The following is a 14,868-nucleotide window of genomic DNA, read 5'->3' on the forward strand; positions in this document are numbered from 1 at the left end:
TTTAGTTTAGAGATACAGTGTGGAAAACAGGCCCTTCGGCTCACCGGGTCCGCGCCGACCAGCAATTCCCTCACATTACACTATCCTGCACCCACTAGGGACAATTTTTACATTTACCAAGCCAATTAACCTACAAACCTGTACGTCTTTGGAGTGTGGGAGGAAACCGAAGATCTCGGAGAAAACCCACGCAGATCTGTAGTGCATGTAAATAAATAAAGATGATCCATTTACTTCATGAATAAAACAAGCCATAACTTTAGATGCAGGTATTACATACAGCAGCTGAGAACAGATTCTGCATTTGTTGATCGTTTTTAATTCCAACAATTATTTATTAACTAATCTTAAGTGGTCAAACTGTGAGATTGAAATAGGTGACAGTAATTGTATTTGTGTAGAATTTGTCCTGGCATCAATTTTATCAATACTCAATCTTGTTCCCACAGTACAATGCCTATTTGAAAGGCAGCTGACAGGTTAGAAAAATTAAATTAATAGGTAGAGAGACTAAAAGAATAATCACTGGGCCATGACTTACTGTTAGTTCTGCAAAGGAAGGGATACATTCAGAATATTAACAGAGTTTGGAACTTTACCTTAAAAATATAATTAGAATACAAAACAGTCTGAGGCTGCAGATAGAAAGAGCACGTCAGTTACTAATTAAACAATTACTCAATCATGTTGAACAAAGAGCCTGCTCTTGAAGTAATTGGAGATAAAACAATTAATGTTCCAATAATCTGAATTAAATTGAAAACAATTCTCAATTGTAATTAAAAATGGATGTCAAAATATGAAATATGATGCCAATTCAAAACTATTGGAATAGCCACAAACCAATTTAGTGTGAGTGCAGGAGGCATGAGCTGCAACACATTAATATCTCACTGAATCCATTCACATTAAATTAGTGATTCACATAATTACACTAGAGCTTTACTGAAAACATTAAACTACGTTAATAAAGTGAAATTATGCATAAATTCACTTCAAATTTTAAATGCATTACATTATTTTCTCTATTTTGGACAGACCATTGATTTCATGCAAATACTCTTTAAATGCTTTATATTATCTGCCCGCTGTTCTCCAATAATAGACTTGCCCCATGATAAGCTATGCAACAAATTAACACAAACACAATTATCTAGTAAATAGCAATGTTACTAGTTCACTTTCATTGTCTCTTGCGGCCCTGGGAAGAGAATGTGTATCGTTACGAGGTCTTATTTCTAATCAAACTTTTTCAACTATCTCAGAGTCTCAAATAGCTAAAATCTGATGTGAAGTAAAAACCAGGCTTTACTCCCATTGCCGGCAATAGGCAGCACTCTTAGTGAGTGGTGGTTTGGAATTCGAAGACCTGAATGCTGGATACAGATTGTATAGGATCGTAGGAGGAGATCTAGGTTAAGCCATTTATCTACAGGTCAAAGACAAGCAGGCTTCCTTGGAGTGGGATAGCATGCTCTCTTTGGGCAAGGGAAGTTGGAAAAGCAGCTGCCTTGCTTGGTGTAGAGGTCAGACAACTTTGGTACAACATCACTGCAACATCTGCAATTAAAAACATTTTCTACAGGCCCAGAATCCTGAGTGAGGAGCAAGCAACTGCTGCAGGTGCCAAGATGTTTTTTTTTTAAATTAGAGAACTATTTAACACTTATAACTGCAAATAATTAAAATGCTATAGAGTTATTTTAAAAAAAAACTTCTACAGCTTCAACTATTAAAAAGCAAGAAATTCTCTAAACTGAGGACGGGAATTTTGCACTCTCTTAATCACAAGAGGAGCAGGGTCACTGAGTGCTCTGTAGAGAACAGTCTTGTGATAAGTTTCTGTAGAGAATTTGTTGCTATTGACACATGATTAAAAAATAATAATCTCCTCACGATGCCTGAAGTTATGACATTCATTAACGCTCTGGGGACATGGGCTGACACACACATGCAGCAGCACTCATGCAATGCTCCTTTTCATACATACCTTTACAAATAAGGCAAAATCTGAAAATAGTTTAGAACACATTATAATTAATATGGTTTTCTGTGTTTGGTCCATTTCATTTAAAATAATGAAAGACCAAACAAACATAATCAAGAATCATAGTGCAACACAATGCTTAGTGAACAGGCCCTATCTCAGCGGGCAGGTAATTTGATCACACCCTTCAGTAATCTATGAATGGTATTTTAAGTAGATTAACACTGAAATTATTGATTCCAAACAAAAAAATATATTGAGAGATAATCTTGTGCAGAATGGATTGCACGATTGATACCACTGGTTTAGTAAAGGCAGGATAAAGAAGCCATTTCAGAGATGGCAGACGGCGGTACAGTAATGAACTCCCAACAGCTGAAGGGTTCTTGAGCACAGTGAATCACAGACTTCATTCTACAACAAATCTTGCCCAAGAATAATTCAATTGCCAGGCGAATCTTCAAACTCTACTATGTCAGAGTTTTCCATTGTTTCTTTCAATCTGAACTTCATCCATGTGTCCACTGCTGAGGGAGAATGTAGAAAGAGAATAGAAGAAATCACTTTAGAACAACTTCTACTTGGTTACAAAACACCAAAGAGCAACATATATAATCAATGCACTGGGGGGGTTGAACTTATATCACCACTGATGCATACAAATGCAAAGTGTAATAGTTTCCTTCAGCACCAGAGGGATTACAATTCTGAATTGCAATATTATGTCTAATACAATGGAGGAGTTATTGGACAATTCAGCATACAGAACCTGCAAACCAGGGTCAAAGGAAAGCATATATACTGGACAATAACCACACTAGATTGCAACACTTGCACTGGAAGAGTAGAAGCTAAGGCAGGCAGCAAACACCAAAAGAAATCCAAAAATATTCAACAGGCAGACACGTCAACTGTAAAAAGCCCTTGCCATGAATTTCCCATGCAATTGTGACACATGTCCCTGCATGTTCTCTTTAACTTCCATCCAGGGCCCTTGCATCGCCAATGCAGTTGTTGATGTATTGGAAAAAGAACTGAGGGAGTGGATCCTGAAACAAGACTGCTCCACCAATCCCACAAAGGACAGACAAAGCTTGAGGTTCACAGGACTAATTCCTGGGATGGTAGAGATAGAGACAAAATGCTGGAGTAACTCAACTGGTCAGGCAGCATCTCTGGAGAAAATGGATAGTAATATTTTAGCTTCTTGAGACCTAGTGTTGAAGGGGGTGGGGGGGGGAGAGAGAGGGAGAGCGAAGGACTGGAGGCAAAAGACCAAGCCAAATCAGGGCTGGCACCAAATAGCCTCAGGAAGGGAGGTTCCCTGATAGGCCAATTGTTGGCTCGGGTAAAGAGGTATACATTGTTGCGAACTTCTAGGGACAGTGCGATCCTACAAGGGACACATTTTAGGATCCCAAGAGGGATACCGCATTTTGTGTCTTTACTTTTTGGTATAAACTACCACCTGCAATTCCTATTTATTGCATTCTGGGATAGCAGAACTGGCTTTTGAATGAATGAATGAATGAATCTCTTTATTGTCATTGCACATGGTACAACGAAATTTAAAAGTCAATCTGCCTCACCCACTGAGTTTCTCCAGCATTGAGGACAGATCAAGTGGCCGAGCTTTGTATTCATCAATGAGAATGAGGGGATATAATGGAAACATACCAAATTCTGACAGGATGCATGGAGGCCGATTCCCCTGGTGGGATATCAAACACGAGTCACACTCTCTGGTTTATTTGACGAGGAATATAGGACTGAAATAAGGAAAAACGTATTCACTCGAGGGTGATTAACTTCTGGAATTTGCCACCACAGATTATATGGAGGCCTAGTTACTAAATATATTTCCAGAAACAGGTAGATTTACAGGCATAAAAAAACATATGGAGGGGTATGGGAAGTGCAGGAATATGGAATATGATCAGCCATAATCATACTGAAGAGATCAGGCTTGACGGACCAAATGACCTATTTCTGCACTTCAAAGAACATTCAAAGAATCTTCCAATGTCCTTTGAGGAAATATGTTTGAAAGACTATTCAAAATCCATAAGATGTGGTGGAATTTCTTCTCTCAGAGTGTCAAGAACTTTTGGAATTCTCTGCCACAGAGAGCTGTGAAGTGGAGTTATTAAATATACTCAAGGTCCATGGAGAAAGAGCAGGACATAGCACCGAGGCTGAAACTGGATTAGCCATGACCTTACTGAACATCAGAGCAGATTCAAGGCATGGATTGGCCTGGTCCTGTTTCTTAAGTCATTATGATTTCACAAATTATTGCCTCACCCGTATAAATGGGAGACCCCTAGGTTTTAAAGTGATCCCTTGTTCAGTCTGAAGAAGGGTCTCGACCCGAAACGTCGCCTATTTCCTTCGCTCCATAGATGCTACCTCACCCACTGAGTTTCTCCAGCATTTTTGTCTACCTTCTATTTTCCAGCATCTGCAGTTCCTTCTTAAACAAACATTGTTCTAGATTAATTGATAGGGGATTCTAGTCCAGAATGGGATTCTAGTCAAGGGATATGTGGAGAAGGCAGGAACAGGGTACTGATTTTGGATGATCAGCCACGATCACAGTGAATGGCGGTGCTGGCTCGAAGGGCCGAAAGGGCTTCTCCTGCACCTATTGTCTATCTCTAGAGAAAATCATGTTTCCCTCAAGAATTTGTGCTTCAATTACATCTCATCTCTCACTTCTAAATTCAGCAGATACAAGTCCATAATCTCCTGACTGATTCCTGGGATGTCAGGACTGTCTTATGAAGAAAGACTGGGTAGACTTGGTTTATACTCTCTAGAATTTAAGAGATTGAGAGGGGATCTTATAGAAACTTACAAAATTCTTAAGGGGTTGGACAGGCTAGATGCAGGAAGATTGCTCCCGATGTTGGGGAAGTCCAGGACAAGGGGTCACAGCTTAAGGATAAGGGGGAAATCCTTTAAAACCGAGATGAGAAGAACATTTTTCACACAGAGAGTGGTGAATCTCTGGAACTCCCTGCCACAGAGGGTAGTCGAGGCCAGTTCATTGGCTATATTTAAGAGGGAGTTAGATGTGGCCCTTGTGGCTAAGGGGATCAGAGGATATGGAGAGAAGGCAGGTACGGGATACTGAGTTGGATGATCAGCCATGATCATATTGAATGGCGGTGCAGGCTCGAAGGGCCGAATGGCCTACTCCTGCACCTAATTTCTATGTTTCTATCTCCAATGAGGTTTCACACTTAGAGTACATTAAATACCAGTCATTGCAGTAATCATTAAGTTCATCCCTGAAGGCATTTTTTTAGTTGTGAATCTAAAGCAATAAGATGCGTGGGCTGTGGACCACAACAGGAAATAAAGACAGTTTGTACATTTCGACTAGAACACAACCTAGCAGTCTGGTGTCAGGGACTTTCAATTCTTTGAAGATATTTGCATACATTCATGGCAACAGTCTATTACCAGGTGCAAACAGTCACATGGAAAACATCTGGTCTGTATTAGGAACTTCTGTATTAGGAACTATTGAAACACGCATATTCTACTCAGCCCAGTTGAAGTATTAAATTAACTTTCGTGGCGGCCAGCAGCTGATTTGCTGCTCACCTTAGATAATCTCAGTGGATCAAGGGATTCACCATAAAATTTCAAAGAAAAACTACAAAATTGAGGAAAAACAGAAAACGCCAGAAAAAAACTTAAGTCTGGCAGTGTCGGTGGATGAAAGATTCCCCTGACCTGAAATATCCACTCTGTTTTACTATGCAAGTTGCTGCCTGACCTGTTGAATGTTCTTTGGTACTTTCTGCATTAGTTTCAGATTTCCACATTTGGAGGAGTTTTTGCTTCAAAAACGAATTGAAATGTTCAGCATATTTCATTCCAAGAAAATCAATGCATGTGGTCTTGGATGCAGAATTAAAATATCATGCTTATATATAAGACAGTCAGAATGTCGTAGGGTGGGCCAGAAAGGAGAAAGAAAAAATATAAATTGGTGGTGGGAAAACAATAAAGAGTGCTTGCAAATAAGAGACCCCTTCAATTCCATCCCAAGATAGATGTGAGGAATATTTCAGGAAGACATCTGTCCTCCTGAATAATTGTGAAACCATGCTGCTCTCTATCATTTTATTCACTCACGGGCCTGTAGTTGAGCAAAGCAAACAGGAGTCAACAGATGCACTATTTTCCACACCTGCTAATGCACTGGATACTCAGAATCATCTTCTTCTTCAGAATCTACAAATTAAGAACAGATTAACATCAGTTTCCAGATCATAGAAATCTGTGGCATAAAAATGGTTGTTTGGCAATTTGTATTCATGCCAGCAAAAACTGCCTTTGGTCCCGGACAGCAGTCATATAACTGAGTCTGGAGTCACAGATTGGACAAAAGCACCAGGTTTCCTTTCCTAAAGACAAATATTTTTAAAACAATCGAATAATCTCAAGGCCATCAGTACCCCTGCTATCTTTTTATTCCAGGATTCTTTAAATAACTAAATGTCATTTTGCCAGCTGCTTTAGTGGAAATAGGTCATCTCCCCAACTTATCAGTTCAGCTTTCTATTTTCCTGTTATATGCAAAGTTCATAGGCACAACATAAATCTACTTTTCATCAACATTCTGTGCTGTATCATTTTATGACTATGACTATGTTGCCAATGAAAATATGCTCAAAAATATGTTTTCTTACATTTCTTCACAGGAGACAGCAATCTAGAGAATCAATGGTGTATCCTATGTTGCATCAACATCTTTTCTGTAGCAGAGACCAAAACAGGTGACCTCCTGCCCACCCCCTCCCCTTTTACTTTCATGCCGGATATTGAAAAGTTGTATCTTTACTGATCAAATTTGTAATGCTGCGGTGGGCAGGAAGGAAGGCGTGAGGGCCGCATTGACAGCAGGCACAAAAGCAGTAGGAACATACAAATTGGGAAAGAAGCAAATAGAAGAGGAATAGGCAGAGAAAAAAAGTTAAATGTTAATATGTTGGACCCAAGCTTGGTGAAGTGGCTGTTGTGTGTAAAAACAGTTACATTCCATTGTACTCAACACCTGTAAAATGAAACCTCAGCGTCGGCAGCAGAGTCAAGAGTCCTAACACATAGCAAAGACTGCTGTGGTTTAACCACAAATGCAGACATTGGCTCATTAGGGAAACAAGGCCCTGTATCAGAGGATCAGTATCAATAGAAGTTTCAACCAATTTCTGCACAAAATATTTGCAAGTCAGGGGATGTGGTTATCAGACCTATCTAATTGCAGCACTTCTCAAATTTAAGGGCAGTCAAGTTTTGTTTTTGTGCCATGCACAAGGGCCATGAGGTAGAGGTACAATGAAAATATTGCTTGCAGCAGCATTACATAAACATAGACGCAGACGGCACACAAAACATAACATACACAAATTGTGCAAGACAGTGGAAGAAAATAAATGCAAAAAAAAAAAATCAGGATATCAGTGGAAAAATACAAAGTCAAATTCAACGAAGAGTCAAATGCTAGTTCAAACTCACCCTTCAGACAGCATTAAACTGTGCACCTTAACACTGCAGTCTAAAGTGGGAAGGTGATTGGCCAAATATCTGACAGACATCCGCTTGAATATGCTGAAGGTCCATTCATTTCTCAGCACATATTTATAATTCTACAATGACACTTCTGAGAATCACCATCAGTTTTCCTTGAGGTGACAAGAACGGGATTTATACGAAAAACCCACCACCAGAAAGCAGAAGTGCCGATTTTAGCTGACACACTATATGTTTGATTGATTCAACAAATGCTTACGAAATAAATTTTAAACACTGTTTAAGGATTACAGTTATAGGGATGAACACTATTTCTCGAAATTCCTTGGTTACGTAGGGAAATAATAGATTCCTATTATTGATTAGAAATAATAAATTCCTATTATTGCAGAAAATAAATAATGATCAAAAAAATAGCTGAATATTTGTGTATAATGTTTTGTATAAGGAGGCTATTGCTTATTGACTGTGCATACGCTCTCATCACAGATAGAGATCTGATAGCTACACTAGAGCAAACGCCAAAATATTCAACTTCCAACATTACCACCCTGCTTAGATTTCAAGAGTGTTGAGGAGTGATCATATTTCTAACCCCAAAAAATGTTAGAAAGTTCCAACCTTGTCCTTAACGCAGGGAAATATCCCGTTCCCATGAATGGGCAAGCCAGGAAAGTGATAATGGGATAATAATTAAGTCCTTGGGAAGGGGTAAGTGGCAGACAGACAGGCAAGTGGATGGAAATCTGGGTGAAGGGAAAAGCAAGAAATCCAGAAACTGCTTGTGCAAATATAGAGATGTGCTGTCATCAGGAATCTTAGGAGACGATTGGTGGTGCCAGATAAGAGTCAGTTTATCGTAATTTTTACAGATGACAGCGATACTGCGTGGGTGTCAAACAGAATAGGCCCAATAGTGCCAGTTGGATGTCATACCGGCAGCAAGAATCATTACAGCAATAATCTATCTGTTGGTTATATTAAAACTTACACTCTTTAGAATTAAGAAAGAGTAAAAATGTTTCACTGGTCACTTCTTGGACATGTTCTGCCATAAAAAATGATGTAAACTAAGCAAGAAAATAGGTTCCAGGAGATAATTAGATTGCAAGTGTTTTATACGGAGATGAAAACCATAAAACATGTTAGGAGTGAAAGGTACTCTGGCAACAGGCTCAATAGTTTGAGACATTCTGTATCATATCATGCAACAAAGAGAGAAAAACCTGTACAGTAAAGAGGTGTGAAATGTTGTCAGATAATTGGAGTGGCGTTGTAATTTCTTAGCAGTGAACTTTATTTTGGCATTGAGACACCGTGGGGACCACTAGCAATGAGAAGGGCACAGGGGGTAAAGGGCATTGCTACTACATTTCTGCTGAATGTTCCTGGTTGTTCCACGTGTGTAGTTGCAGCAATAACTGGCTTATCAACAGCTCATGGGCCTTTTGCTCCATGTTGTCAATTCATGTAGGCGCACAAATGTATATTTCAAAATGAATTAATCAAATCCTCCATATTCTTCTTGTTATTGTCGCACAATAAACACAAGCTACGGGAAATTAATGGCCAACATTTCCCATGAAAAGCTGTTATTAGCTCAACGAAACTAAACACAGTTAGAGATGAGGATACAATTTCCAGCATTCTTCAGCAATACTCACCCACAATAGATTCAGGAGGAGAATAAAACTGGCCATCTGAGATAGGGCCAGGTAGAATAAGAGGTGCTTGTTCTGAAAAGTCAGATATAGTAAAGATACCTGGAATAAAAAGGGTAACATTGAGATGAAAGACACTAGCTGAATTATTACATTACATAGAAACTATACACACTCCCTGTCCTTAGTAAGGGTTATGTTCTGTAAATCCTTACCCGTCTGATTTTATGCAAGACAGAATCACCTTAAAACTAGATAGAAACAAAAAACTGCAGTTTCTAGTTCATAAGTTCATAGGAGAATTAGGCCATTCGGCCCATTGAGTCTACACCGCCATTCAAGCATGGCTGATCTTTCTTTCCCTCTCTTCTGCCATGTTCCTGTAACCTTTGATACCTTTTACTAATCAAGAACATGTCAATCTCCCCTTTAAAACTACTCAAAGACGGCCTCCACAACAATGAATTCCACAGATTCACCATCTGCTGGCTTAAGTAATTCCTCCTCCTTTCCTCTCAAGGCACATTCTTTCATTCTGAGGCTTTGCCCTCTAGTCCTGGACTCTCCCACTGGTGGAAACATCCTCTCCACATCCACTCGATCTAGGTATTTCATTGTTTGGTAAGTTTCAATGAGATCTACTCCCTCATCCTTCTAAACATCAGTGAGAACAGGCCCAGAGACATCAAATGCTCATCATATGTTAATCCAATCATCCCCGGGAACATTCTCGTAAACCTCCTCTGGGCCCCCTCCAATCCAGCACATCTCTCCCGAGGCATGGGGCCAAAAACTGCTCACAATCAAGGTCGAACACCTATTTTCCATCAACTGATGGTCCGCCCACACCTATAACCCGGACACAATTATGAGAGTTCAGCTGAAATTCCCTGAGCGTCCAGATGGCATTGCGAGTGGGGAACCCTCTTTCCGGTTGTGTCCCTCCATCGTGAAATAATTAACTAGTAAGTAAGTAAGTACGTTTTATTTATATAGCATGTTTTAAGTCAACTCGCATTGACACCAAAGTGCTTTACATAAAATAGATAATAAGTTTCCATACAAACCAGAGAAAAAGGTTAAAAAAAATAAAGAAAATGGACACAACACATTATAGAGTTCAACACAAACATCCCCTGTGTTCAACTATGTTCAACTATGTTCAAGAAGGAACTGCAGATGCTGGAAAATCGAAGGTAGACAAAAGTGCTGGAGAAACTCAGCGGGTGCGGCAGCATCTATGGAGCGAAGGAAATAGGCAACGTTTCGGGCCGAAACCCTTCTTCAGACTGAGGCAAGTTTGAAGAAACCCAGTCTGAAGAAGGGTTTCGGCCCGAAACGTTGCCTATTTCCTTTGCTCCATAAATGCTGCCGCACCCGCTGAGTTTCTCCAACACTTTTGTCTACTCAATCTTCTCTCCTAAGCCCCCTTCTAACAAATGTTGAATGTAGTGGATGGACCAGCCGACCCATGCTTAGCTCACAATGTCTCCCCGCCCATTTAGAGCCTCGGCCTCCGATGCCACTCCAGCCTAGCAAGGTGCATCAGCGACCCTTTCTTCACCTACCGAGAGGACACAAAGTGGTGGAGTAATTCAGCGGGTCAGGATCGCTAGAGAACATAGATAGGTGACATCAGGACCCTTCCTCAGATTCATTCAGTCGGATGAATTACTCCAGCACTTTGTGTTTCAGTGTGCCCCCTCAGTCACCGTGGGGCTCCCTCTCCTCTCACCCGCTGTTGCTTCCAAGGTGGAGTATATCTGCGACTCCTGGGGAGGATGAGATGGCAGTGGTGGTGGAGGGGAGGGGGCGGGGGGTGGAGAAGAAAGTGGCTACCCAAAGGTCGGTAAGTGTGGCCTAACCCCTCCCCCCCCCCCACCTCATCCTTCACCCCCAGAGTCACCGATATACTCCACCTTAGAAACGACAACAGGTGAGAGGGGAGGGATCCCCATGGTGACCGATGGAGCATAATGAAACACAAAGTGCTGGAGTAACGCAGCCGACTGAATCAGTCTGAGAAAGGGTCCCGATGTTGTCTATTCATGTTCTCCAGAGATTATGACCTGCTGAATTACTCCAGCACTTTGTGTCCTTTCGGTGGGTGAAGAAGGGCTCGCTAGTGCGAGTTAGGAGTGGTATCGGAGGCTCTAAACGGCCATGTAGATGGTGCGAGTTGGGATAGGTTGGCAGGTCCTTCCATTGACATTCAGTTTACATTTTATATTTGTTTTATTTTAAGTTTCTGGCACACCATGATGCTTTAGAAACACAGGAGGACAGTCATTAGCAAGCCAGATGTGTATTGTCGATTCATTGTCACATGACCCCTGTTAGTCCAGAAAAACGGATAATCCAGAAAGGCTTTGGAACCGAGGGTGTCGGAAAATTCGGTGTTCAACCTATACTCCAAATGTAGTCTGACCTAATGTAGTGCCTTATAAAACCTCAGCATTACCTCCCTGCATTTGTGTTCTAGTCCTCTCAAAATGAATGGTAACATTGGATTTGTCTTCTTCACTACAGATTTAAACTGTAAATGTTTTGGGAATCCTGCACCAGCACTCCCAAGTCCCTTTGCGCCTCTGATTTCTGAATTCTCGCCCCATTTAGAAAGTAGTCCACACTTGTATTCCTAAAACCAAAGTGCATAACTGCACATTTTGCTGTACTGCAGTCTATCTGCCACTTTGCCCACTTTCCCAACTTGCCCAAGTCCTCTTGCAGACTCACAGCTTCCCCTACACTACCTGCCACTCCACATATCTTCATATCATCTGCAGACTTGGCCACAAAGTCATCAATTCCATCATCCAAATCATTAACATAAAACGTGAAAAGCAGTGGACACACACCAACCCCTGCAGAACGTCACTCCCCACCGGCAGCCCACCAGAAAAAGCCACCTTTATTCCCACTCTTTGCCTTCTGCCATTAAGCCAATCTTCTAGCCATGCTGGTATCTTCCCTCTAATACCAAGGGCTCTCATCTTGTTTAGCAGCCTCTTGGTTATAACACAAAACGACGCAATGTGCTCGAGTAACTCAGCAGGTCAGCCTGACCCACTGAGGTATTCTAGTACTTTGTGTCGTTTTATCTTAAAACTAGCACCAATACTGATGGTCTGCAGCAGTGAGCCCATCTTCAGCAGCTGCCACACCGACTGGTTGATGCGCTTCTGTTGCCCTTGCCAGACAGGGCTTTCTTTAGGCTGCTACCAGGAGGCGCTTGGTCACCATGGGGCTTCCTCCCTTCTCACCAGGTGCTGCTTCTTCCAGTCAGCTATCACTTTGTCCCCACCCTCCCCAGAGTCACCGACATCTTCCACCTTGAGGAGGAGAAGGCAACGGAGGGAGAGTGGTGACGATGTCAGTAACCCCAGGGGAGGAGGTGGTAGTGGAAAATTTGTTTTTTTCATTCAAAAAATGGTACTGTAAGTTGAATAAACGGGGACTAGGTTGTAGATAAACCAAAGACCAGACAGGCAACATTGAAAAGTGTAGACTTCAATACTCGTGATTCATCTTTTATCAGGACTTTGTATATCTTCTGCTCTACCCAGTGTACTGAGGGATAGTAAATTTAAAAGTAAATAGAGTAACTTTACTAACTGTTTTCATCCTTTGCCTCTTGTGGTAAAACTTTAAAATCCAGAAACCACGTCTCGATCCAGGCCAGTATGAAGGAGATTATTGGCAGCAAATAGGCAAAGGCTGTACCTTCCATCAAGAGCTAAAGTGAAATCAGACATGTTTAGGTCAAAGAAATTAGCTGCAGGTATATCTCAGCATAAATCTTTTGGACAGAACGTAAGTTTCAATGATTACTTCATACCTTGGAAATGATGACCTTTGCAATTAGAAAGGCACTGGTAGCAGCAGTTGTAATCTGGAACAGAAGAAGTATTCTCTGTTACAGCAGAGTTGAGGCTATGAAAACTTCTACACCTAATCCAAATGTTATTTGAATGAAGGCATATTTACAGTAAAAAGGGAACTCAAGGAAAAGGAACCATTAAGAGTAAGCGACCACAATGTGATAAGTTTTAATCTGCAATTTGAAGGGGAGAAGGCGATATTGGATGTGTCAGTATCGCAGCTGGCCAAAAGGGGACTACAGAGGCATGAGGGAGGAGCTGGCCATAGTTGACTGGAAAAGGACCCTAGCAGGGATGACAGTGGAACAGCAATGGCACGGATTTCTGGGAATAATCCGGAAGATGCAGGATCTTTTCATTCCAAAGAGGAAGAAAGATTCTAGGGGGAGAAAGAGGCAACCGTGGCTGACAAGGGAAGTCATGGACAGAATAAAACTAAAAGAGAAGGCGTATAACATAGCAAAGTTTAGTGGGAAGCCAGAGGATTGGGAAGCTTTTAAATAACAGAGGGTAACTAAAAAGACAATAAGGGGAGAAATTATGAAATACAGATGTAAGCTAGCCAATAATATAAAATAGGATAGCAAGAGTTTCTTCAGTTATATAAAGAGCAAGAAAGAGGCAAGAGTGGCCATTGGACCGCTGGAGAATGATGCAGGAGAAGTGATAATGGGGAATAAAGTAATGGCAGAGGAGTTGAATAACTTTTTTTGCATCAGTCTTCACAGTGGAAGACACCAGCAATATGCCTGAAATTCAAGAGAGTCAGGGAGTCAAAGTTAGTGGTGGCTATTTCTAGGGAGAGGATGCTTGGGAAGCTGAAAGGGCTGAAGGTGGATAAGTCACTGGGGCCGGATGGACTGCACCCTAGGGTTCTGAAAGAGGTGGCTTTAGAGATTGTGGAGGCATTGATAGTGATATTCCAGGAATCACTAGAATCAGGAGGGGTCGCAGATGACTGGAAAATTGCCAATATTACCCCGCAGCACAAAAAGGGAGCAAGGCAGAATAGTGGGAACTTTAGGACAGTTAGTCTGACTTTGGTGGTTGGTAAGATTTTAGAGTCCATTATAAAGGATGAGGTTACGGAGTTATTAGAAGTTCACGATAAAATAGCCCAAAGTCAGCATGGCTTTGTGAAGGGGAAGTCTTGCTTGACATATTTGCTGGAATTCTTTGAAAAAGTAAATAGCAGCTCAGACAAAGGAGAGTCAGTAGATGTTGTTTACTTAGATAAGGTGCCACACGTTAGGCTGCCCACTGTATCAAAGGGCAGATACAAGCATGGATAGCAGGTTGGCTGGATGACAGAAGACAAAGAGTGGCAATAAAGGGGGCTTTTTCTGGTTGGCTGCCAGTGACTATTGGAGGTTCGCAAGGGTCAGTGCTGGGGCCGCTACTCTTCACATTTTATATTAATGATTTGGACGAAGGGATTGAAGGCTTTGTGACCAAGTTTGCGGATGATACGAAAATAGGTGGAGAGGCAGTTGGTGTAGAGAAAGCAGGGACTCTGCAGAAGGACTTGGACAGGTTGGGAGTGGGCAGAGAATTGGCAGATGGAGTATTGTGAAGCAAAGTGTGCAGTCATGCATTTTGGTAGTAGGAACAATGGCGTAGACAATTTTCTAAATGGGGTGAGAATCCTGAAATCAGAGGTGCACAGGGGCTTGGGAGTGCTAGTGCAGGATTCTCAAAAAGTTAATCTGTAAGTCGAATCGGTAGCAAAGAAAGCAAACACAATGCGAACGGCATTCATTTCAAGAGGGCTTATATACACAAACAGGGAAAA

At 41.4% G+C, this 14,868-nt stretch overlaps 1 protein-coding gene across 6 annotated transcripts in view; it reads right to left on the minus strand.

Annotated features, from left to right (window-relative positions):
* Positions 1 to 212: 212 nt before the first annotated feature.
* Positions 213 to 14,868, minus strand: part of stard3nl (STARD3 N-terminal like) — a 33,022-nt gene continuing 18,366 nt past the window's right edge. For 3 of the 6 annotated variants that reach the window (XM_033019161.1, XM_033019163.1, XM_033019160.1), the window contains 5 exons: positions 13,034 to 13,087; positions 12,811 to 12,931; positions 9,199 to 9,297; positions 6,192 to 6,235; positions 213 to 2,514 (listed from right to left, as the gene is read on the minus strand). In XM_033019161.1, coding sequence (XP_032875052.1) covers positions 6,195 to 6,235; positions 9,199 to 9,297; positions 12,811 to 12,931; positions 13,034 to 13,087 — 315 coding nt within the window. In that variant the 3' untranslated portion in view covers positions 213 to 2,514; positions 6,192 to 6,194. Of the gene's footprint in view, positions 2,515 to 6,136; positions 6,236 to 9,198; positions 9,298 to 12,810; positions 12,932 to 13,033; positions 13,088 to 14,868 lie in introns of all 6 variants that reach the window. The other 3 variants (XR_004411666.1, XR_004411665.1, XM_033019164.1) reach the window with 3 other exon arrangements.

The sequence above is a fragment of the Amblyraja radiata genome, chromosome 4, assembly GCF_010909765.2.
Source record: "Amblyraja radiata isolate CabotCenter1 chromosome 4, sAmbRad1.1.pri, whole genome shotgun sequence".
NCBI lineage: Eukaryota > Metazoa > Chordata > Chondrichthyes > Rajiformes > Rajidae > Amblyraja > Amblyraja radiata.